The sequence below is a fragment of the Harpia harpyja genome, chromosome 9, assembly GCF_026419915.1.
Source record: "Harpia harpyja isolate bHarHar1 chromosome 9, bHarHar1 primary haplotype, whole genome shotgun sequence".
NCBI lineage: Eukaryota > Metazoa > Chordata > Aves > Accipitriformes > Accipitridae > Harpia > Harpia harpyja.
Genome location: NC_068948.1, coordinates 33,704,144 through 33,730,056, shown reverse-complemented (window position 1 = coordinate 33,730,056; position 25,913 = coordinate 33,704,144). Strand labels below are relative to the sequence as shown.

Genomic DNA, 25,913 nt, shown 5'->3' with positions numbered 1-25,913 from the left:
GGTGGTTTTAGTGAAAGAGCCACATATGGTGATTAATAAAAACCTACAAAGCATTTGGAAAAAAAACAGTTTTTCTTCCCATCCACCAACGAGCCATGCCATTTAATTTCTGCTGTTAATTTTACAGGGCTGCTTTTGTCCAACCCCAACAGCTACCGAAAGGCTCAGGAGCCTGAAAAAGCGATCTTCCGCCATATAGCAATCTCCCTTGTTGCCAGAGTCTGGCACAATGCCTTTGCATTGACCTCTACAGCTTCCTCTTCCAATGTACACCGCAGTCACATGGTCCCAGCACAGCTCCATGCCACAGCTAATCTTATACACCGCTCGGCTCCAACCTCAGCAAGCAGCTTCTCATCACTAACAGCTGCTAATTTGGGGAACAACTCAACTTTTCAGGTTTTTCCATGACCAAAAAAATTAAATAAATAAATAAAGAGAAAGAGAAAAAAAAGCTATAACACAGCATCCATGTTGAAAGACATCTAGAAACTACATCCCACTGCGTGCTCTGGTCATAGCTCTCTTCCTTCAGCACCCTGGGCCAGAGCTGGTAAAGTGGGTTACAGGAACACAACCCCAAGTAGGGCACGAGGGGACAATGTGACCAGAGTTACACCTTGAAAAAACAGGCGACGCAAAAGATGCCCCAACTTTAATTTTTTTTTCCACAACTGCTAGCACATCCAATCCCTGCATACTCCAGTTTATCTCCCTGCACAGCCTCAGCTAGGGTTTTAAAACATGCAGCTGCTTGTAATCTGTTGTGGGGGAGCTTCCCTTCCCCACTGAAGAGTTTGTTTTATGCTCTCCACAAGCCTGAAATTGTTCAAGTTAACGTATTGTTATTTTGGAGGAAGGATTTGTGGTGCGGGAGAAAGGGCAACTTTCCCCCCAAAAATCTAGGGACATTCGTTAGAGAAATGATGCTAAGAAATATGGAGTAACTTGCGAACTCACAGGGAAGAGCAAACAGAGAGATCCCCCCAAAAACGAGAGACGGAGATGATACAAACAAAGCTAAACCACTAGGCAAACACAGAGAGCTGGCAACACAGTAACAACACAGAGACACCGCTCCATAAGCCAGCGCAGATACCACACTCCCAGGCAAACCCACAATGCACTCGCCACGCATAGCTACAAACCCGCAAGCAAACAGAGAAACAAAGACAGCGACGGACACGCCGGGATGCGAACGCGCACACACACACACACGGAGGCAGGGGAACGCAGAGGCGCAGCGTTACATGCACATGGACTCGGGGGGAAGACGCGCGAGCACACGCAGAGGCAGCATTACCCTGAGCTTAGCTCCTTTTCTCTCGCAATAGGTACAGCACACCATACGGCTCTATTCCCTCTGGCATTGCAAGGGCTCCCCTGCCACTGAGCTCAGCCCATAAACCACTCCCAAACCCCAGCAGAGGCTTCTGTTTTTTGTTCGGGCCAATGAGAAAAGTATAGCTCACTCTTCCTTCCTCCCAGGAGCAGCGCCGGCTGGTTGAAATCCCTAAGCCTGAAACCGAATACCACAAACCCATGAGCCAACTGCAAGTGCCAAAGCAGGGAAAAGGAGCAGGCCCCGCTCCCTGCGTTCGCTCGCTTGCTCCCTCCTCTCCCCCAGGCAGGAGAGGTGCTGCCAGGCGTCGGACGAGGGCGGCTGCGGCGGTCCCCGCCGGCATCCCGGCACCCCGGGGTCCCCCCTCTCCCAGGCCTCGCCTCACAGCATCTGGAAGCGGGAGCTGGAAGGACACAGCAGGCAACAATAGCTACCTTTGGGCGACTCCGCACGCTAACGGCCTGACCCGCACCGAGCAACGCTCCCACACTGGGGCCCTGTAACCGAAAGCCACAAATTACGCCGCAAGACAAAAGAAACCATTGTCACCCGGGAGACACGGGGCCAACCCGCCCGGCCCGTCTGCCGCCCCACCCCCGCCGCCGCCCCCCGCCGCGGGGCTCCCCGCCGGCAGCGAGCGGCCTCTCCTCCGCAGGGAAAGCCTAAGGGCTTCTCCGCCGGGAGGGCCCCTGCAGCACCCACCTCCGGCCGCCGGGGCCGGCTCTGCCCATCGAGGGGCCCTCCGGAGCCCAGGCCAGGGTGGGACACACGCCCATGGCCCTGCCGGGGACCGGCCTCCGCCACCAGCCCCACAGCCTTCCCGCAGGCACAAACGCACCCGGCCCCCTTCCCCTCCTCAGGAGCGGGGCGGCCCGGCTGTGGTAACCGGCGCTTCCAGTAAAAGACCGTTGAGCGCTTCCAGCCTGAAGTAAAAGCAAACCACCACCTATCGAGACCGAATAGTAACTAATCATTAAACAGCGTGCGCGTACCAGGCGCTTCAAAAGCACATGAAAGACCCGGCTCCTGCCCTGAGGGGGTTACGATCTGAGTCAGTCAGACAAAAACAACACCCGAGATAAGAGAAAGCCTATTTTCTGCGATGCACCAGAGATGTTGTGAAGCGACTGCAAATTACGCTCACAGATCACGCTGGGACCAAAGTAAGTGGCAACTTCCCTCGTCCCGCCCTTGCCCAGGTCCCATCCGAGGTGAAACGCCAAGCTTCGGTGTGCGCCGGGTGGGCTCACACCTGGGCATGCCGCTGCCGCGAGCGGGGACCTCACAGGGAAAGCGTTATTTACCTTCCAGCCGTCAGATTTTTGGCATTAACAGCCCACATAGAGGATCAGCAGAACTGCACCCAGCTACCATCTCAGGCTGCCTGCAAACCTCGTTGCTGCGGCGTATGTTCAGCTGCTGCTGGGAAGGTTACCTTTGAACTTTAAAAATGAAGAGGCCTCTTTTTTTTTTTTTTTTTTTTTGATTGGAAGCTTAAATTTCTGAGAAGGCACCCACCACCACAAGGAAATGAACCAAGCTGCCAATTCACAGCGAGCCGGGGCCGTCTGCCCCTAGAACAGCAGTTTGGTATCAGTGAGAACACGACTTGTTTCTCCATCCTTGTGACATGGCTGTTCATCTCCAGGCTCACCACAAACCATTTTAAATGCCAGTGCTTATTTCAGTTACACGTGTGATGCTGCAAATCCTCCAAGCTCTACACAAAGGAGGATTTGAGACTAACGCACTGACTTAAAGACGTTAAATTTTATTTACTTTGCTAGCTTGGAAAGTTTTCATGAGAACTTGAGCTTATTGGTCTAATTTTCTTAATTATATTTATAGAGCACTTTTGTATCAAAAGCAATTCACAAATGACATACGAAGTGCATATGAGTATCTCGCATAAAACAGTGCCAGGTTGCGTTGTGGGACCTGTGAGCTCCCTCAATTCAAAGGGCAATCTCTGTCTCCAGAGGCACACCCTCAGCTTCTAATTAGACCACAGCTCAGCAGAGCATTTTAGCATCTGTTTAAATCCATCCCTACTTAGTAAAGGAATTAATAGAAAGGAATGGATGGCTGAATAACAGCCTAGGAGAGGGAAAGTAGGGCTGACTACATGGTAACAGACCATCATCCTTCTGTGAACAGGTAGATGTTTCATACAAGATACCCCATCCTTAACTGAAGGACAGCAGCAATATAAAGACCTATTATAGCAGTGCTTAGATATTTTAAGTAATAGGAAGAATTCTGAAGGTAAAAAGTGTGTTGTAGTGACTCAGGCTTTTGTTTATCACTTGTTCCATAGCACAAACATTACCAAGTTCTTAGAAGTGCCTGTTGCTATTTCCATACCCATCATGTCCTGGCACACTAGCTATTTCACTGCCACTGCTTTGCAAATAATCTTGCAAGGCTACGAACACAAAACCTAATAAAGAGGATAATAATTTCAGCAGGGCTATCCGTTTTGATAAACAAGAAATCAAATTAGTACTTATTTTTGTTTGGTTTGGTTCAGGTTCAGCTGTATCCAGATTGCTTCTGTCCTGGTTGAATTTAAACAGAAACCTACATCTGAGCTTGTTTTGAGCTACCTGAAAATGGTTATGGTGCACCATGACGAAAAGAAGCAGTTCTGAGTCCAGTTCAGTTCCCTTTTGTCAGTTTCCTACCCTTAGGATTTGTAGTACCACAGATATCTGAGGTGACATAACAAGCTTTTGTCCCTAAAAGCTGATGTTAGAACAGCACTGCCTTTTCCTCCTGCCCTGGCTCCTGGTTACACAGCACGCTGCCTGCTCTCAACCAGGCTCCCATGTTTGTGAGGCTCTTCGCAGGAATTTGCACCCAGGGATGTGAAAGAGGGGAGGCAGGAGCAGGCTTCCTCAGTAGCAATGAGCTGCTCGCTCTGCTCACCCGGTGTCTTGTGGCCCTGCACCTTGCGAGAAACGCAGAAGGGGTTTGTCGGTGATCCCACTGCTATGTTTTTTTCACACTTCTGCACTGCCCTTCAGTTGGCGCAAGCATTTATGCAGCCATGTGGTGGTTTGGATGGCCTGAAAACTAACCATTTTTTCTTCTTTATTCCCGAGTCGGTTTTCAGCCAGACCAGTCCCTAGTCCAGTTTACTCTGCAGCTGCACAACAGCATGTTCTAGCAATGAGGATGGGACAATGTGGGCATGGGACTGTTTTTTCAGGGGCAATGCCAACTTACATCAGTTTGAAGTTTGTCACACTACAATCTCAGCTAGCCATCCCCTTATTTTCTTATGCTGTCTTACTGCTTAAGAGGTAGTACTTGGAAAGTTTTACATATTTTTGACACAAACTGTTTCCCCACTTAATTCAGTCCTCTAAGGCTCCTATTAGGTATGTAGTCATTTACTTACAGACAGAAAAATAACCTAATTACCCAGAATTTTTTAAAAACGTTAATGGTGCAAGTCCAAGTGAAAGCCAGGGCGGTCTCCAGTGCGCGTAGTGCTCCTGGTAACTAAAGCAGCGCAGCAGATGGAGCGTTCTCTAACTTCACTCCCAGCACGGAACTTGACGTGCAGAAGCCAAGACAGACATTTGTGTCTGGTAATGCCATCTGTGTCTGCAAAACCACAACGCTTTCGCTGGAGTGCTTTTTGTTTGTAGGGAACACGTTAATGGTGGGTATTGCATACTGCAAACTCTTAGTATTATGAGATGCTAAGAACAAGAATGAAATGAAACAATCCCATTTCTGAGCAACAGTCATTAATAAAGCATATGAATATTGATGATTTGCATAAAAGAATGGGCAGCATGAAACAAGTGACAGCACTGACATTTAGCTCCACAATTGAACACGATCTCTTTAATAAGGGCTTATACCCTCTGGGTACTCACAGCAATAGCTGTGACTAGTATCTATACAGGAAAGGGTCAATCTGAATTTCCAAAGATGGAGAAAACTAATCTCTTGAGGAGTTCATATTAAAACTGGACAAGTTCATGGAAAAGAAATCTCTTGGGAGTCACACACACAGAAACCACTTCCACCTCAGGACAGCCCCTGCCTGAACTGCAGACAGTGGAAGTTCAGAAGGTAATTTCAAGAGGTGGCATCCTTTTATGTTTACACTGTTCTTACACTCCTCCCAGGGCATCTATGACAGCACCCAATAGCAGACAGGTTACTGAGCGCCACAGATCTTTGTCCTGATCCAGTACAACTTCTCTTGTGCTCTAGACTATCAATGTTTGCCATTGCTTTGTTGCTTCTTCAGACCGATGAGGGTTTTGTGCCAATAGTGCTGTAAATCAGCCTTCTCTAGTCTTTATGCTAGATGATGCTCACTAGCAACATCCTCATCACTCCATCTGCATCACCCTTGCCTTTAACTCTCATGCATGGTAACTCCTTTTCCCCGCATCAAACTCTATTGTCACATTTCAAGTGCTTACAGTCTTTCACTGTTTAGCTTCCCTCTACCTATCACATCTACTAGTTTATCAAGCTGTCAACCTCCACCTTCACTTTGCCAGTGACAGCAACCTCAATGGCTCTCTGTCTGCTTCTTTATCAGGCATCTTCTTCCTTTCTACCAGGCCATCCCCCACACATGGGAATAGCTCCATGTCAAAATCTGTTGAATTGCTACTTCTCTAAAATCCCTCTTTGAAACCTACCATCTGGCATTTCATGATGCAAGTAGTGAACTGCAAGAATATACTCTGCTTTTTCTGCTAAATTCTGTTAGTCATGTTGCTACCTTATCCTTTAAGCCATCTCTGCCTTGCTTTGTTTACTTGCTACATTTTTTTCAGCATCTGGAGTGTGCCTGCTCTAGGAAAGGGATCATTTTCTTTACTTCTTACCTTGTACAATCCATGAATCCTGAAGCCCTGAATCATGACTCAGTTTCTTAGCTCTAGCAGATTATAAATAATGTTATTTAGTAGACTAACCGCTTGAGAAGCAAGTTGCCTGAGTTCTATTTTCTGCTCTGCCACTGGCTTATTGTGTGACCTTAGGCAAGTCACTTAAGACATTTCCAAATGCATATGTGAAATTTGGCACTCTTATCCATATCTAGTTATCAAAACAAGCAGCTTACTCTTTTCAGAACGATAAAATATCTTTAACTTCCGTTGAAATCAATGGTGCTGAGCATATCATAGGACCAGGCTTCCCCATGATGCCTGCCACAGAGGCTCTTCTATTATGGAGACCTTTACCTTCCAAAATGTTTATTTTTACAGAATGAGAGTAAATGCTGCATATCGCTTTCTGACTGCACACTCCTCTGTATATGTTAGTACCAATCTATTTTAGACATTACAGTTTTGAAAGAGTTCTGAGCAATTTGCGAAACACTAGAGGTCAGTTCAACAGCAGAGCCTTGGATACCGCCAGCATTAGGTCTGGCCAATAGAAAATGCCTCTAAAACAGAGACAGCAGTGAAGGGCTTCTAGGATTATATGATGTTCATCAGCCATACAGGTCAATAGCTATTATATCATTAACAGTAACCCCTATCTCAGTTGTACTAATTCCTATGAAACTTACAGTGCACATTTTCAGACCCCCAAAATAGTTCCTTCTTCCAATCATCATATAAAAATTTTCAAGGAAGACATTCAAACAGAAGGAACAGTGAGGTGAGGCTATGCTATCACAACTTGCCCAGAAACTAGAGCCAAGATAGGCAGAAGCAGGACAAACTGCTCTTGTGTTCGGTCTCAAACCTGCCCTGAGTGGGTCCTCTGAAACACAAAACACAGCCTATATAGTCAGTCCAGTATTTGATCTTGCTGTTGAAAAAGTCAAAAGTAAACTGGCATGAAGGGCAGTGACAGAGTTTTTGTGGAGAAACACACCTATTAAAAATGGACTTCAAGGTTCATTTCACAAAACATCTCTCAGCTAATAACTCTTCAGCCATTAGTAGTTTAGAACATGGGAGGGATCTGAACCCAGCCTACAGAAGGACTTTGACCACAGTGTGTGAACTGTATGACATATCTGTATCCTGTGAAGTGATTTCTTTGGGTAGCACTTGTGGAGAAAGGTCAGTCTGCCATTTTCAAAACAGAGTTGCTCAAAACTAAAAATGCACTTTTCAAAGAGATTTGATTAAGGATTCTATTCAGCAAACTGTAAAAGGAATTAATCAAGGAGGTCAAGCGTAGAGTTTTTTAAAGACTTAAACAAACTTACTTTTTCACTTTGGGGTATTTCATCTCTGAAAGAGCATTGGTAGCATCCGTCTGTCTCTCCTTCAAATGCTGCGGCCACATATTATCCACCCAGTCGACTAAGTCCACCTGAAAGCCCCACCAAAATCAACTGTTAATTACTGACCACATGGTAGGATATACTCCTGTTGACTAAAACTCTAACAGTGGCAGCAGCAGCAGACGCTCACAGACAGCAAGAACCTTGCTGTTCAGCAGAAGTCCTATGGACCCAACTTGTTAAGGTGCAGCACTTCATCACCACAACTCAGCCCTTTGCAACCCAGAGTAAGGAGAGTTTTGCAGTCAATTTAACTGGGTGCAAATTCTGTCCTGTAGGCACCTGTGAGCACCTTCTCTTGCAGCATCACCTGGCTGTCTGTATTCAAATGCATTTTTGTAGCCAACAGCCTAGAAATTGCATTTATGAACATTAAAATACAAACATCAAAGAGATTATACTATTCCAATACCTTACATTTCAAGGAATATTAACACCATTGTTCTGGCCAAATTCTGATTTGAGTAATTACTGTATTGCCTACTGTGCACTTTGTTCATTGTTCTACTTGGGTATAAAATTCACCAAAGTTCTTGTCCAAAAGCCAAACTTTTAGGAGACGTGGGCAGGAAAAAACAGCAAAAGCCGAGCAATTGGAAACATACTGCCAGCAAGGTGAGGGAGAGGTGGAAACTGAAGATTGTTCAGGGACATTGAAACACAGCTCCTGCGCTGTGTGCCAGAGCACAAACCGCAATCTGTCCATCACAGCCACAGCAAGAACAAGCCTGTGACTCATGCTTTGGTTTGTTTTATGATGGAGCCTGTGCTAGATATCCTTAACACTCCCCTCTGGTTATGCAAGTGGATCACATGTGCCAGGTTTCAAAACAGGGGAAAACACCAGTGAACTTGGGAAGTCCAACAAAGCAGGCTGTAGTGCTGCGTTTGGCCACAGTGTGGCTGTACATCCTGACCCAGCTCAAAAAATCATGATGTGTGAATGAACCTCCATTTATGAGTCAATAAGGGCTGCAAGACCTATCCTAGGCGTTGGTGACAAAGCTGTCCTCTGACTGCGTGCAGCAAGAATGAAGTCCAATTCAGTCATGGTTAGCACCCCACTTAGCCTCCTGACTGCTAAATATTTTAAAGGCCCAGCCAAGAATGTTACTGGTATGAGGCAACTCAACTGTTTGTATCCCCAGAGGACTTTCATAACAGGGCAATAAGCACATGAAATTCTTGCAGATTGGGGCTGATCCCTATCTATTTCTCCATCTGCATCAGGTACTGTTGATAACACACACAGTACTTTGAGAAGAGGCAAAAGGAGATAATGCAGCCAGTAGAAATAGGACCAATTCCATGAATATCACCATTGTATGTGAAAATAAAATTGATGGTTACTGCCCTGATTCTGAAATAATTCCCACATCCTGACATTGCAACCCACAGTCTTTACACAACACAGAACATGAATCAAGTATTTCTGCCTTATGTGGGCTCTAAAGAGCTCTGCAGAATTCAAGGAAACCACTTATACAAATATAGTATTCCACTAGTATCTGACTTTACGTACTAGACTTCCTCTCAGCACCCACTTCCCCAGCACCCTCTCTTCTATTCCCAAGTACCTAATGGGAACGCAAATCTCTCTTTCAGTGAGATCTAAATATTCCTCAGTTTACAAACTATTGTGCACTCAGGCCATATTAAACAGATATGAAGTATTAATTTACACTGGTAACGGGTACCTAATTGCATTTTTCAGTTCTGAGCACCCAGGAAATTTGCACAGATGTTTTTAAAGCTCACTGAGCATGATGTACTTGGGAATACCAGGATCAGTTGAACACCAGAAACTCCCCAGAGAACTTCCAAACTGTCCGCTAGTGTCTGAATGACAGCAAACACCTGCACAAACTTCTAAATATGTGCTTACTATTCAATTTGTGATATGTGCACAACAGAACACAAAAGCCTACTTAAGAATTACTTCTAGAAATCAGCAATTAGAGCTGCCATCTATTTTTGACCTGTTCAGACAGAAGTGTGGTGTTTATATTGTCTGCATAGTCAAGAGATGGCCCCAGTGAAAAAACTGCTGGTGTAACTAGAATAGCATTTAGAAATGAGGAGAAAAGTGTCTGAAAACAAAACATCATTGAGCTATAGTTTCACACCCAGCAGTACCTTCAGCATCCAGTGCCACGAGTAGATATGAAGGGAACAAGCAGCACACACGTTCTACTTTGAGAAGTCCCTTTGTTCCCTGATCAACCAGGACCGATGCCCAGACTCTCTGCTGAGTGTCCTGAGAAGACACTCTAACATCTCCAATGCCATTTCCTCCATCACTGTGTATAGTGAGTTGATGCTCTAACCCTTACCCACACATGGCTACGTTTTAGTGATAAATTAAATAATCTTTATTAGTAAGGTCATGGTTTCACTGCCAGTGACTCCATTGGGAAACAAAGTCATAAGAGCCCCCTATCTTTAAAAAATGTGTACAAATCTACCCCCTTCCTCTGACATTGCCAATTCTGACATAGCAGTGATTATGCTGATTTATTATTATTTATTTAATGATGTATAAATTTCTACATTTAATACACGTGTTTTCAACTTTTTTGCATTGGAGCCCCCTGAACATTTTTTAGTTAATAGGAAGGTTCATATATAAGGAATTTAAGCTTCCTGATAATTTAAGCTTCCTTAGAGGAGGAAAAACAATAGATAGGTATTTAATTTTGGATGGAATTTCCACTAAATACCTTGAGAAGAACTGGGTATCTGTGCAAATTGCATGATTAAGAGCTGATCAGGTACCTAATTCCTGTAAATTAAGTTCCACTGTCAAGAAGACCAGCTTTCTACCTGGGTAAAAATGAGATCCTAACACCAAATAGACAGGAGTTACAGGTACTTCATATCCGCTTGTTTAAACTCCATGTATTATTTCTTACAAAGCAACCAGTGACTGGGAAGAAGCTGAAAATAAACACCATCACCACAGGATCCCTTACCACATTGGGGCGTTTGACAATGTTCTCCAGCTTCGTGTGACTGAACTCCAGGCTGATGACATTGTAGAGTTTTTCACGCTGGGCCTCTGGTGTTTCATAGTATCTCACAAATTGAGACATGCTCATTTCAACACCTTTCTGCGTGTTCACATCCATCACATCCACTATCCGTCGGCTTCCTGCAAACACACAGAAACAGTCTCAAAACATCTGCCTTGGCTTTATTTTTTTTTATATATATATATGTATATATTATTATATATATGTATAAATTCTCAATAACTGGAGGGAAACTGTTACTAGAGGACAAGAGACCAGCATCAGTCCCTCCACAGGTCCTGAGCAGCTCAAACAGCGAGCAGGAACTAACTTGGAACTGGACTTTTTGCCCAGTATGACACTGAACAAGTCAGCTGGTGTCTCTGCTTCACAGAGATGGAGAGAGTAGTTTCCTCCTTTACATGAATTGACATGAGCAGAAGTACATTAAAAACTATGAAGAAGCAATATAAGATGGTAGCAGGGAGCATGCACGACAAATAGCTCTGCAAATCATACTCTGCAATTTTCTAAACATCCATACGCTTCTCAAGTTGCTTTTACTCATGTACAAAAATTATCCATAAAGAGCAAACTGCCTTGCATCACTGGATGCTATAAACTGCTGAACACCTTATACAGATTGCTGAGTATTCTCAATTCCGGTCATCATCAGTGGAGATGAAAGCACTAAATGCCATAGAAGAGTGAGCCCCCACTTTGGATCTCTCAACAAAAACTACAGGACATACTTTCAGCTTCTCAAGTGGCAGACATACAAGTCTCATTAGCACCAGAATGTTGAACAGCAGTTTTAGTCGAGCCTTCAGCTTTACACAGATTAATCCACAATCTTCTCTTCGGCCAACTGGAAGGTTTCACCTCTCCCAGCAATTTCATCATCCTAATTAGCAGTTCATTTGTGTGTGAGCAAACGGGAGCCCATGAGAGACATGCCTCATTTCCAGGAGAGAAGGATTCCAGCAAGCAAACTCACACTGCTTCCAAAAAATGACTCCAAATCCATTTTCGCTGCTGAAGAAATAACTCGAAATAAATTGCATTAAAACAAAATGGAGGGCCGATATATGCCATCAGAGGGAATTATTAATAATTACAGCACCTGGCCTATTGTGTGCTTGGGAGCAGTATTTCAGCAAGAATGATAGTTTGGATTGCATCACTCCATTAAAAACATCCTTAGCCACTGATAGCAATGACAGTGACAGATGTGATAATGATTCTGGAAAGGAACTCAAGACCATAAAGCTTTGTAATCAAAAAGAAAAATTTATACAGTGTAAATCCCGAATAGTCCTACTGGCCCGTCAGTCAAACTCTTCACTACAAGGCCGGTGAACAGGATTTCACCCTTAGTCTGAGCTCGAGACTGTACATAGTGTTGCCACCTTGAGGCAGGATGGGGAGAAAGTTTAGTTACGTGTGAAAAAGCACAAGAGTCCTTAAATTTGGTATTTACATGTTTGAAACAACATACATGAAATCTAGGTTTGGGTTGGGATTTTTTGTTGTTGTTTTTTTAACTGTTAACTTTACTATCTAGGGGGAATAGTCTTTTTTCAACTCAATAGGTTAGCAACTGGGGTGAAGTCCTGTTAAACAGCTCCTGAAAAAAAGCCAGCCTGATTTCTGGCCTCCGGTGCCTGGGGATTAAAGCAATGGCTACAGCCCAGAGGGGTTAAGTACACGGATACCGAAAAATTATATTTGAAGGACTGCATGGCAGAGTCTGGGATCTGCCATATTATAGTCTAGGTTTGATCTCAGCTTTGCTGGAAGCAACCTTGTACAGCCTCTCAGTTATGCTTTCTGAAAGAAAAATCAGCAGTTACCTGATGAATTAAAAGTATGAGGCACAGTTCAATAGCAGGTTTGTTAAATGTACACTATTATCAATTACAGGCAGAAGAGCTAAGATTTGAATTAATAGTCTCTTGACTTCCAAATTAAAGAGTAATTTGAGAGGATGTTTTTCTCTTAAACCACAGTACTATCAAACAAGCCCATACATAATGTTTCCTGGAGTACTGCTCGCAAAATCTGAGACATATAATTACAGGTTAACAGCCTTGTGCTCGCTGCCCACTTCCTAGTGGTTCTGGCTTACTGCCAACTTTATCTCCTCTTTCCTGAAAAGATTCAGCTCTTTCTTCTATCTCCTGCCCCTAGGCGAAAGTTAAAAAATATCATCCAGAAGGAGAAACAGGTAAAGAACAAGGGAAAGAAGCACACAGAGGCTCCAAAAAGCAGTGGCAGGCTGAGAGATCTCATGTCAGGCTAGATTTCTGAACATCTCCAACATGCCTTTTACTTGATGTACCATTTCTGTTAACGATTTCCTAGATATCCTCTTGCCACAGTCTCACCCTGTCCTGTAAAAAGGGACCCCACTCAATCAAGCATGACGCAGCCCACCAAGTCCCAGCAGGATCTCAGCAACCCTGGCAGCCTCTTGCCCTCGTATGGTCCATATTCCTTGCTTCAGCTCATCACTCGCTGTGCATGGATTAACATATACCTGGATCCCTAGCTGGCAAAGAGCATCTCTTACTGCGGACATGGGAAGCTTCAGTGCACGATGCATCACCTCATCCTTGGCTTCGCAGTATTTTTTCCAATATAACTCTTGACTGGAGAATGGCTGGACAGTGCGGGATTAGGAGGTGTTGTTTCCTCTCCAGCAGCAGATGTGACTGAGAGGCAAAGTGGTGATGCTAGGGTTCACTGGAGGAAATGTCTTCCTCCTCTACTGCTGCTTACTCATCAAGCACAAGTGAATCCCCAAAGGATCACAAAGCCAGTAACTAAGAAACAAACTAGCGCCATCTTCAACAAGAGGAACAGACAAAAGCAAGAAGGAGAGGGAAGAATCAGTTGCAGAGATGTAAGCTGGAAAATAAAATCAACCAGGAAGAGCTACTTAAGAACTATGCTTCATTTGAAACCTTAAAAAAAAAAAAAAATCAAGTTACTCCAGCCCACATATTAGTAAAATCCACAGTAAAATTAAGGGGGAAATAGCATATGTAATATCCGTTCCCTTTATTTAGAGGCCTAGTGACCAAGATGCTGTAAAGGTTTTAACAGGTTAAATCCTACAACCTTGCTATATGCTGCAATATCATTACTTTTTTTACATAAAAATGAACACCTGGAGGAAAAATGACTTGTGCAGAGTCCTTGCCTCCCATTGCCCACCCTGTACAAGTTGGTTTGGTATGGAGATTTGTACCTCTCTGTTCTGAACTTCTTGGAAAAAATACTTTGAGAGCAACAGAGAGGCAAATCTTGTTCTCCAGTCAGATAGAGAACTGCACTTCATGAATACAAGTTACATAGGCACCTTCCCCACATCAGCAAGCACTTTCACAAATCACAGCTTCACCAAGTCCACCCCGGAGACTTCAGGAGTGACAGGCTCCAGCTCCGAAGTCATTCAGCAAAGCGCTCATCGATCATCCCTGCAGAATTTGCACCCACACTTTGCTTCACATATAGAATATTGTAACAATTTGCCAGAGAGGGAAGAGAGAATGGGGAATTCTGGGACTATAATAATCTCCTCTGGGGTCCACCAATTGCCATTTCCCATTTCTAAAAAGGTGAAGCACTGCCTTCCCCTGCCTTGACCTGAAACAGCTTCAGACTTGCATTATCCAGGCTACCAGACTCCAGTCTTCCAAATAGCCCATCCTTTCCCCTGACGTGGATTTAGCATTGATATTAGGAGCAGTGGGAGCAAGAGGTGGTCCATCAGTAAAGCAAACATGAACCACACAGTAGAATATGGGAAATGCACAGGAGGTGTGAATCAGAGGTGAAAATTACACCAGTGTTTTCTAGGCTGTTGTCTCTTCCACGGCGCACCACCGGGAGGAAAAGGTGCAACTTTCCCACCACAGAGGAAAGACGAAATGTCCTTTCTGTAAGAATGATTATCAAGCCTGTCCATTAAGAGGATAAAGCTACCTTGAGGAATTATTTTAACCCTTTGTGACTGAATTAAGATCTGTGTCCAAGGTACAATACAGCGTCTACAGAAACCAACCTCAAATGCCAAGGAACAGACCTGCTGGTCCTTTCTAATCTTTATGCTTCTTACTGGGAAAAAAATCCTTGGTTTGTAAAGCAGGATTTTTGGCAGAGCCTTAGGAAATCTGCTAGCGTCACTAGCGGGTTAATTGTACCTAAAGACTGAGGCTTTGACTTGCATCCCAGTTAATCCCGCTGGAGCTCCTGGAGCTGGAAAGCACGTATTCTTCTGCTACCCACAGGAGACTATTATGATATCCCATACTAACTGGGAGGGACGTGAATCAGAGCAGAAAGTCCTTGCTCAAGTGGAGCTATTCAAGACATTCCCTGCATTTCAGACCCAGGATAAGAACAACTTAAGAGACACATACCAATACCATCGCTCCCAGATCCACCAGAGGGCACAGAAGAACAAAGGGAAATAAGAGTCCAGCTGGGACACTTGCACACATCTCTCCCGCACACCTCCCAGTTAGTTTTCTCACCCAGCATTTTCCCCAGCACAGCCTCGTCCACCATGAAACAAGTATCCCCAAGTCATCCAGCTCCCCCTTTGCAGTGCTCTCTGCCTTTCTTCTTTACATCCCCTTGCCCAGGTATCTGCCTGCCCCCCCCAGCTCCCCAGCACATGCCTTGCTGGCTGCAGAGCAGGAGCCTTTTCAGTAGAGTTAAATTATTTCCTTCTTATGGAGATGTAAAGCTAGGAGTACCTGACATGTACCTTCCCCCTTCCTTCCCCCTCCTTCCCCTCTTTGGTGTCTGCAGCTTTATCATTTGGTATAAAACTGACAAATTGCAATAACCCACGTTATTAGTTTTTTTCACCCAACAAAAGGTAAGGTATTTAGAGCATGTCCACAGGAAGAGCTTAAGCCAGCAAAAAGTCTTAACCCTTAATGCTATAGGACTAGACTAAAGAAAGAGGCTCCTGGCAAATAATGTGTTTTAGTGGCATTATATAGAATCAATTAGTATCCTTACATCTACCCAAAAGATAAACTGTAATTTTCAGTGATTCTTTGAAACTTCAGCAAGTGAAAACCACACGGAAAAAAAAATTCCATATACAAAGAAACATTTTACTTTTAATTTTTATACAGTATCCAAATGCACTAACCTATAATATAAGCATACTCCAGGTAGCTGAAAAGACAGAGCTAGCACACAAAGAACAATTACAGAAAGGAAAATAATACAAGTTCTAAGGAAAGTGGGAAGGGATATAACTTTGTTGAAAAACTTGTTTTCTTTATCTGTCAAATCTATTTTAAGACCATTGATTGTTTCCTATCTCAACATAAAACATATTTAATAGTAACAGATAAAATATAGGAAAAATGTTATAAGAATTATATTATTTCATGTTAATAGCATTTTATAGTATTGTATTCTACACTATCAAGAGCATCTTTGCATATGAAGAATCCTACAGAAATTAAATTATTTCATTAAGTTAATCTGGCAATAGCAGAGTTCTTTATTTTCTGAAAGACAAGTACAAAGTAGCATTGATTGGATCAGTGCAATCTATTCTCATTTTATTTTTAGGAAAGCTACCTCTGATGCAGAAGGACACCCCAACAAGGAAAGGACAATTCAGGTTTTTATGGCCTTATTTACATTGTAAATTCCAAGCTATAGTTTCTTGTGATGTGCTCCACCAGTAATATCAATGGTGGAAAGAAGAGCGTAGCTGTGCCCGGCATCTGGCAACATGACAAAGCCGAGCCTGCAACCCAGCATCCAGCTCCGAGGGACGGAGCATGCCTCTCCATCAGGGAGACATTTTGGGAGATGGCTGAGATGATTCAAAAGCTCCCTGCTCCTCAAAGGTCTCACCTCCCCTGCCCTGGCTGTGCAGCCCTGACCTTCTCTCACTTTGACCCTGGCACTCCTCTGACTTTAGGGCAAGCAAATGGAGATTACTAAGATATCAGGAAAATATTTTCCTTTTTCTGCTCATAGTGTGAACTGGATCAGCTCGCTGTGGGATTAGGCAGGCACCAAAGCTGGCCCAGGAGAAGGACCTCAGGATCAAGAGCCAGCATGGCACAAGCAGGGATGGAACAGCCAGAACTGGGAGAGAAAGACTGCCTCTTTCCTTAGATTGCCCTTCTGCCCTCCTGAAATCTCATCATCAGCCCAAAATAAGAAACACTATGGCCTTGATTTTCCTGATACTTGGCAATTAGGAAATGGAAGATGACCTTCAACTACCATTCATGTTACCAATTAATGTGTGAATTATATCAGCAATCCTGCAGCTCTCCTTTGGTCCAAACCAGTATTCAAAGATGACCTGTCAAAGGGTTAGCATCACCACCACACATCTAGTGTCCACACTTCAATGAGGACATGTTAAGATTTATATAGCTGTGATTACATCAGACCTCCAGAACATGCTGACATTAATATATATTTTTAGGTAAAGGCATAACTACACTTGAAGGTCATTTTGGACTAAGGTAAATTATGACACTAAAGCATAACAACTACCATGAAATATTTAGGATTTTGGGTGCTATTCCTCCAGACAGCTCTCTTCTAGTTTGGATGAGCTAAAAAGCAGGGGATGCTTATTGCAGAACAGGGTGACTAGGGGGAGTTATTCTAAAATAGCTGTTCTGGTTAATTTTCCCAAGTGGACAACTCATTTTTAAATCCACTTGTAGACAGAGGCTTTGAGATGACCGTGACCACATCAACACATCAGTTCAATTTCACTTTCATGTTTTGACATCATGGAAACACATTCTTTTGAGAGGTTGAATTTTTATTATAATGTTCATTCAAAGCGGATTTACTGCTGTTTATATCCAGACATGAACATGACTGTTTTTAGCAAAACTGTCCCAGTTTAACTAAGGTTTTTTTAAAGAGTTTGACCGAGTTAGGCGAAGGACAAACTTAAAGACAGCTCAAACAGGAAGCTCAGCTCTAAAAATAGAAATGGTTCTACTTCCAAAATGGCAAGTCAGCGGACATGCTAAACATAGGCAAGCGAGTGTTACAATATTTCATTTTTATTTCTAAGAGCCAAAAAAAAGCATAAAGAGGGAGCATCAAATACCTTCTTTTTATTTATTTTATTGCACAGAAGCCCTAATCGTGGATCAAGGCTCACTCACCAGCCACTCTTCTGATGCAGAGCTCCCCACTGGAAACTCATGACAGAGGTAGAAGGCTACATCCATCATGTTTTAGCCCAGCATTGGTTACGGCCGAGACCTAAACCAGCATTACAAAAAAAATAAAACCAGAACATATATATTCCTCCCCCTCTCTGCGAGGGAGGAAGACAGCGTGAGTTTTCTGCCGATTCAACTTTCTGAACCACCTCACTGCAAGAAAGAGCAAAGCCCATGCCAGCTCACAGGAAGGGGATAGGAGAGCAATGCCAAAAGTGGGGAGAGAAGGATGAGAATGAACAGGACACCAATTTAGACTTGCTGAACTGGTATGGCAAAAAAGCAAGTTGTTAGATGCAACGGATAGCACAGGGAATAGAGACACTACAGCAGGGCACATAGTAGGCAGCAACAGCAAAAACTAGAGGCCAGTTTAGATGACAAAAAGATGGTCTGGCACCAGAGCACAGTACTGGAATTAGAGGGACAAGTTTCTATTTCCAGACTATCAGGAACATTGGGTAAGTTTTAACCTCTCTCTGCCCTAGGTTCTGGTTTCATGATACAAACTGTTCACCAATACTCAAGAAACTGATGAGGCTTAAATAATTTTTTTAAGCGGGGTCAGCTCCCTGCCTGCTTCACAGCACAGTTCCACAAACATAAGGGTAAGGGATGTGCATCCAGCACCAGCGCCAGCAGCTGGTGTGGGAAATCATACAGTGACACCGAACCATAGTCCCAGTATCCCCTTCTGATATTACAGGCTGGAGCTTTTCTCCTTAAACAATAAGCTGTTTAAGAGGCACAAAACCAGTGTGTGTTAAATGAAGCAATGTCCTCTGAAAGTCTGCAATACACCACTTTAATATAGACAGATTTCCACTTCATATGTGCACTGCTCCACCTTAGTATCAGTGGATGCCAAAGTCCCAAAGGGTTGCTTCAGAGCTGCTACAAACCGCTTCAATTTTCAACAAATTAGGTAGAGCCCTCAGACCATAGGAAAATCACTAATGTAACCTTCACTTGAAAAAATATCCATTCAGAAACTCTGAAGTCTAGTTTCTAATTTTAATTCTGCCCAGGAGAGAACACAGTGCAGCTCCACAACGTTGTAATTCTTCCTAGCCCTGAGCAAACAGGGAGCAGAGAGAGGAACAGTTCAGAAATCGCATTACATACATGACTGCTAGTGTCCCACAAAGAACTAATAGATCCCATGATAAACAAACAAAAACCCACCTGTCAAGTCCTACTGGTCCTGCTTACAGTAAAGTATGTTGCTCTATCATTATTGGTTCATGGTTGGTAAGAGTATCCTAATAGCACTTGCTCAAGTCTGGAAGGATTTATCTGTACTTCCTCACAAGCTACTATGAGATTAGGGAGTAAAATGAGTTCTGTACAGTACAGTAGCCTCATCAAAGAAAGAGGGATACAAAGAAAACAGGAGAGGTCGCTCAAGGGAAAAAAAAGAAAAAAAAGACAAACACAAAAAGATGAGCCAGTAAGTCTTCAGTGCTGTACTTGGAAAAGAGAAACTTGCTAGATAGAATTGGAATAAATCACTTCAATAAAACAGTGGGGTTTTTTTCTTTTTTTAAATTGTCCAGATGTTTCCTCTTTGTAGTTCTCACATTTAAAAAGAAATGCAATAGCTAGAAGTCTGGCCAGCTCACACCAACAGTACTTATAAACCCCTTTGTTGATAGACCATTGGTTTGACTCCATCCTAGTTAAAGGCACTTGGAAGTTCATTTTCAGTGGTAATATTTATTTGCCAATTTTAGTTGAGGTCTGACTTAGCAGATTTCCCAATTACAGAGAAGCTTCAGAGCATGAAGAATGTTGGCAGTCCCAACAGCATGACTGTGAGGACATTTGGAACTTGATTTTAAAAACAAAGTGTTTTTAAAAAAATAGTGGGAGATTTTAAAACAAGTTTTGGCCACAAAACAATATGATGGAGGAACTGTTTGTTTTTACAAAGACTGGATCTCAAGCACATGTTGCTGTAATACTGCAAATAGCCTCATAACATCTGAGACAAATCACTGGCCTTGACATACACTGCTTTCTGATTTTCCATTTTTTCCCTTGAAAAAGTTTATAGCCAGGTACATAACTCAGCTCCCTTAAAGCACACGTTTTGGTTTTGTATCCTCAGATCAATGGGAATAGCACTGACATGCAATTATTTTACAGTCACTTGTGAGGAACATCCAAGCTCATCCTCATCCTGCAAGGAGCCATCCTTATCTCCTGTCTTCAAAGCGCTCTTGGGATCCCCCTGCTCCTCACAGCCATCAGAGAGATGTACTGTCTCTTGTGGATCTGAGTCCCTTGATGAATTTGGGGTGTGACTTGCAGGATCCAGAGACTGAGGTACCCTCAATCTGAATCCTCACAAGCTGAAGAACATGTTCACAAGTTGTTTTTTAAAAAACTACACAGACATTGGCCTTCCAAGCCACAAGAACAATGAGGATGCTTTCATTAACTCAGCTTTGGTTAATACTCCAACAGTCCCACTTACATGAAAAGGAAAAAAGCAGAACCCAGAGAGCAAGCCAGGCACAGATCACACCATGGGGCACAAAAGAAACCCTGAGCAACAAGAGAAGAAATCTTACAATGAATGGAAATATTTCATACAAGTACCTCCCCTCCCATGGGATCAGTGTTCACTCCTCTCCCCTAGAAGAGCCTGGTCTACTGCATTTTGAAAAATGCATTATTTGGGCACTAGGAACAGAGCAAAGACCTCACTGCTTCCTCCTTATCCCTCCACACAAGACTTCTGGAGATACAGCAGCTAATGACTCCTGACGCAGCTCTTTTGCTCTTCCAAACGTGGCACTTGCATTCACAGGACAAATCCCCACACAGGGGAAGAACCATACATCTTAATCAAGACTTAGATGCAAGTCTGAGGGCAGACTTTTGCACTTCCTTTGAACAGCCTGTTTAATTTTGGGAAGCACTCCTTACAACAAAGTTTCGCTAATGAGCCTCCCTCCTAACTCCTCTTGGTCTCCAATTTCACAACTTCCTTGAAACAAATGGAGCGTTGCTCTATAGAAAAAGCAACACTAGGTCCCTATTCAGCAGAAATGATGGAAAGTTTTCTGAACTGCAATGTGTGGCTGCTTTGTCCTTCTTTTGTATCTGCACAGCTAATTTTCTTTCACAGGATGGAGAACTGTACATTGATTAAGACAAAATTTCCCCTACTTGCCCACACACCACACTACAAGCCTCTCGACTTGCTTTGTAGTTTGATGTGAATTCAACCATGATACAATTTTCAGAGCAGATCAATTTGAGAGGGGGAGCAAACACGCAGGAGGAATGAACCAAAAAAATCACTAGGAAGCAGTTACTCTGAGACAGTTACCTGGTTTGCTTTCAGCTTTTTCGAGTAGCCAACAAAAAGCTGAACACATTTGCACAGCCAGCTCGGGAACAATTGTGCTAACACACCACAAGAAATGTATGCTAATATAGAAGAAATGGTTTACATGGTCTCTGCCCTCCCTCCCGCCTGCCTTTACCCACCTGATCTGCAGTCACCACCACCAAAATTTTCTCTTCTGTGAAAACACCACTTATGATTCTTGATTCAGTACTAAATGAAATTTATACATATGTATATGTATACATCTATAAATGTGTGTACAGTTTTTAATATATATAAAAAATCACATTTTATAAACCCAGAATAATCATTACCTACAATGCCTGCATCTCTTTCCATTCCCCTTTCATTATCACCTACTTCCAGAAGTATAGATTAGGGGCGTTCTTGTCTTCCTGTGAAGTACCTGACGTATATATTCTCATTTTAGCTGGAGTTCCTGGGGACTACAGCAGTGTATGTATTTAACAAAACAAAAATGGGTAGATGAAAGATACAGAGCCTCACACAGCTGATGGCTGCTACGTACACTTGATGGGCAGTAATCCTTTCTGTCCTAACTGAATTTAAATTATTTAAATCAGCCCGCTTACATTAACTAGTAAGCGAATTTGTTCCACCCCATCGCTGTCTCCTGCACAGAAGAGGCCATGGCTCACCACATTCAGTACATCATTTACAGTTTACAGTAAAACTAGCAACTGAGACTCCCCAAATTCTGTCTTCAGCACCGCATTGAACAGGGACCTGAGCAGATCATCTCACCTTTCAGCCCAGTTTCCACCTGGGAAAAGAAGGCCACACTATTTACTGCGCACCATTACACTGCGGAATAGCAGTTACTCCTACAATGGGCAAAATGTTGCAATGCCAAACTTCAGAAAACTTGCTTAGCTCTCTCCCCTGTGAAAAAAAAAAACTTCACAGCCAGTGAAATACTCCTCTGCAGGTCTAATTTCTTCCACTGATGTTAAAGAGAGCTCAGTTGCTCACTTCAGTGTGGTACGATGAAGTCCTTAACATCTTATCCACTTAGTCAATAAACCATGAGCAGATGCATGACGGCACACAGCATCTCCTCCAGAACTGATACTTGTCAGCAGCACAAGGGAAGGCTGACCTGCAGTTGCAGGGCCAAACCCCCTTATTTATAGGGCTTTTCCCTTGCAAATGTCTGGGATTTAATGATGTAATTTATTCTTTTATCTTTCTCCACTGACACCATGATTATAGACTCATAGTTGAGGCAGAGACCTTCACACATATTTCTTTAAACACTCAATTTGCAACAGAAATTTTTGGCTCAGCTCCTGTTCTTTTGGTGTTTCTAACGAGAAGGCAAAACCCAGCAATAATCAGGTATCTCTTCAGCTACTCCCAGCAAAGAAAGCAACAGAATATATAGAGCCTTGGTTTTCCTTTTACCCTTTGTCTTGGAGATCAAAGCCTCCTGCCAGGTCCTCAAAGATTTGACAGAATCACAGAAATCAAATATTGAAATGATCTATTAGGTCCCGTCTTGTGCATCATCTCCTTGGGCCAGATGAGGATTGCTCTCTGCAACAGTTTTCAAAGCTTTGTCATGTTTGCTTTTTACTGCCATACCTCAATGCACAAATTTTATCACAATTAAAAACTTTCAACTGCTGCTTTCAACTTTACTTGGATTCTTTATACAAGACAAAAACACCAAAGCCTTTCAACACAGTTTGTGAACACAGCAACTAAATTAAGGGAACCAAACATTTTCTATCTATCTAAGCATTATGGCCCAGTCCAGTCTACAGCATCAGATTTCAATAGCAAAATACGTGGCTGATGATGCATTGTTCTCTGCTCCTACACTTATTTTTTTAATTCTATAAATAAACCCTTAGTGAGTTAGTTAAATAAAATCAATCAGTGAGTTGATGTCAGTTGTTAGACCACCCCATGAATAGTATAAATCCTGTACTTGCACTGTTCCCACTGATACAATGCCTGGCCGGGTATGGTGAATTCCATACAACAATGCTGCTGATCCTGCAGAAGTGACCACGTGGTCACAACTTTAACCTCTTCAGCCCAGGCATCACAATAACTGAAAGTCTCTTTTCTTTCTGACAATCCTCAGCATGTTTTGAAATTGCCCCTTTTGCCACTAGCTGGGATTGCAAGTTCAACTTTGGGGGTGTATAATACATACTCTGGCACAGAAAGCTACACCAGCCCATAGAGAGAGGAGGCGATGCACATTACAGACCCAGCAGCACCACTTATGTTTGTTTAGTGGTTTATTTAGTTTATTTAGGTATGAGTGTAAAAGCTGGGATTCCATGGCAATAGACCACCAGCCTGTGGCAAGCAAACTGAAGACAGGTCAGCTAAAAATTAAAAATAAAAGCAAATATATCCAGACTAGCCATTACTGTTTAGATATAGACACCATGCTTGTGCAGGGACTCCACACCTACCCAGGGAGCTCCGTGGCAGACTGTGACAACCCAGGAAGACAAAGGCAGTGCAGACATCAATTACAAGTCAAAGGGTGAGACACTGCAGATGCCACAGAAAAGCAGATACTCTTTTAAATTCAATCAGTGCTGACCCAAGCAAACCACCAAAAAAAAAAGTAATCAAAGAAAGGAGCTCAGACTGATAGACTGACGCACACATTCATGTATGCTTCCGCTTTTTCTCTCCTTTACATGGTTCATAGCTTCCAAAACTACTCAGCGCTCCCTTCAGATTCTATGATGTCTGTGAAGAATAATATAATGACAAAAATCAAACAAACGAAAAAGTGGAATGCTTTGGCTTTCTGACATCAAAGACTAAAGCAAATGATTGCATTCAGTCCTTGAATTTAGGAATAGCAAAGACTAGAGATGGTCAACAGCAACGACAGAAGCTCTGGCTTTCAAACAGCTTGCTGAGCAAGGCAGTTCGTTACCTTTCTCCTTGCTCAGTCCTAGGTTATCCCTGGCAAGTGTAATTCATTTGTTTTTTAATGTAATTAGCATAAAGCATTCACACAGATATGTGTGTATGGAGATTCAAGCAAGCACATCTGGGAAAACCTGCTTTTTTCTTTTCTGCCTATCTATGACAGACACCTCTCCGTGCTGTGGCCCAGAAGCGCTGTTGGTAGAAGAAGCCAACAAGAGGCCTGGAAAATATAAATTATTCTGTATAGCTGCCTCTTCTGGGCATGAGCAATAAGTCACTCAGAATCACACGGTCTGAGGAAAAATTAGTAATAGCTATTGTGCTGTCCCAACACTTAGCAGTTCGCATACCCGTTACTCCCCATTATCAGTTCTTCAGCTAACTCTCCCCCCCCCCCCTTTTTTTTTTGTAAAGACACTTCTGGAGTGTTTCTAGGGAGCTTTGTGACTTACATTTACATGACTAGCAGCCAAGGAAAAAAAACAGTGTCTGAGAGTCTCACCAGTAGCCCTGGTTGGGAGTATCCTTGAGATACACTGTTTACCGGCTGGAAGACTAACTCTAGTTACAGAGAAGAATAAATGGACAATGGGTATAAGTTCTCTGAACTTCTGGGAGCCCTTAAAACAAGGGAGTAGGAGAACATGAAAGAAAGAAAAAAAGGACATAAACCAAGATACTATGCAGATCTAAAGACAATCACAAATGTGCAAAAAGTTTTGGAACAAAACAAAGCCCCAATACTTAACTAGCTATTGCTGTGCACTTGTTTTTCAAGTAGTCCATATGCATATGCTAACACGACCAATACACCAGCGTGGCATGCCAATAGGAAAAGTAAGGAGCCTGCAGAAATAACACTTACCAAGCTTTTAGTGCAGATGTGGCAGATGTTTAAGGAGACATTAAGAGGGCCAATGACCCTCTTAATCAAATTTTAAATCAACGTATGAAGAGATGACAGTGACATTCTGCCCTTCAGAATTAGCAATCAAATCTACCTTCAACAATGAAATTACAAAGCTTAATAGTTATTAAATTACAACAGAGTTTTTCTTCTTTCAAGAGTTGTCTCAAGTTCCTAAGCAGGCCAGTAATTCCTCTCCATTTCTCCATTTGTATTCTTGGCTCACAGCCATTTCAGAGATCAGGCAAATTCCAACTGCTGAAATTAATCCACTGTCTCAGGTTTAAAGAGTATCCAGGATAACTTTCATGTGGAGGTAGGAGTCTAGTTGTAACCATTACTCCAACCGTGCAGTTTGAAGTGTTTGTTCTTTAAAGTAAAGCTACTGTACATGCAGAGTATTTCATCCATGCACATTATACATAGGTGTACATTCATGCACACTAACGTGCAAGTCATAAACGGTAGGTCATAGACATTACCAAACTAAATTACAGCTGGTATCTGCATTTTTTGAACAATGAAAACAAAAAAATCCAACAAGCAATGGCAACGTTTCTTCGGAAGTCTGATGAAACACTAAAGAAATATACACTTAAGCCTAAGTAACCACAAACGATGATCAAAAAACCCACCTTTTTTTATCCTTATTTTTGCCACAGACTAGAGTTTTCAAAGGGAGATTAAAAAAGCTAGGCTACCAACTGTTGTTATTTCCTTGTGACTTATAGGTACTCAAATATGGAGATGATACAACAATCACATTAGAAATAGAAAGTAAGATTTCAGAATAATTTGAGACCAAAGGCTCAGTAACTTCCTATGGAATTTATGTGC

At 42.8% G+C, this 25,913-nt stretch overlaps 1 protein-coding gene across 11 annotated transcripts in view; it reads right to left on the bottom strand.

Annotated features, from left to right (window-relative positions):
• Positions 1-25,913, bottom strand: part of KDM2B (lysine demethylase 2B) — a 127,407-nt gene that overhangs the window by 79,324 nt on the left and 22,170 nt on the right. For 8 of the 11 annotated variants that reach the window (XM_052798012.1, XM_052798013.1, XM_052798010.1 and 5 more), the window contains 2 exons: positions 10,598-10,776; positions 7,548-7,654 (listed from right to left, as the gene is read on the bottom strand). In XM_052798012.1, the coding sequence (XP_052653972.1) occupies positions 7,548-7,654; positions 10,598-10,776 (286 nt within the window). Of the gene's footprint in view, positions 1-1,303; positions 1,426-1,776; positions 1,822-2,646; positions 2,700-7,547; positions 7,655-10,597; positions 10,777-25,913 lie in introns of those variants that run through there. The other 3 variants (XM_052798020.1, XM_052798023.1, XM_052798021.1) reach the window with 3 other exon arrangements.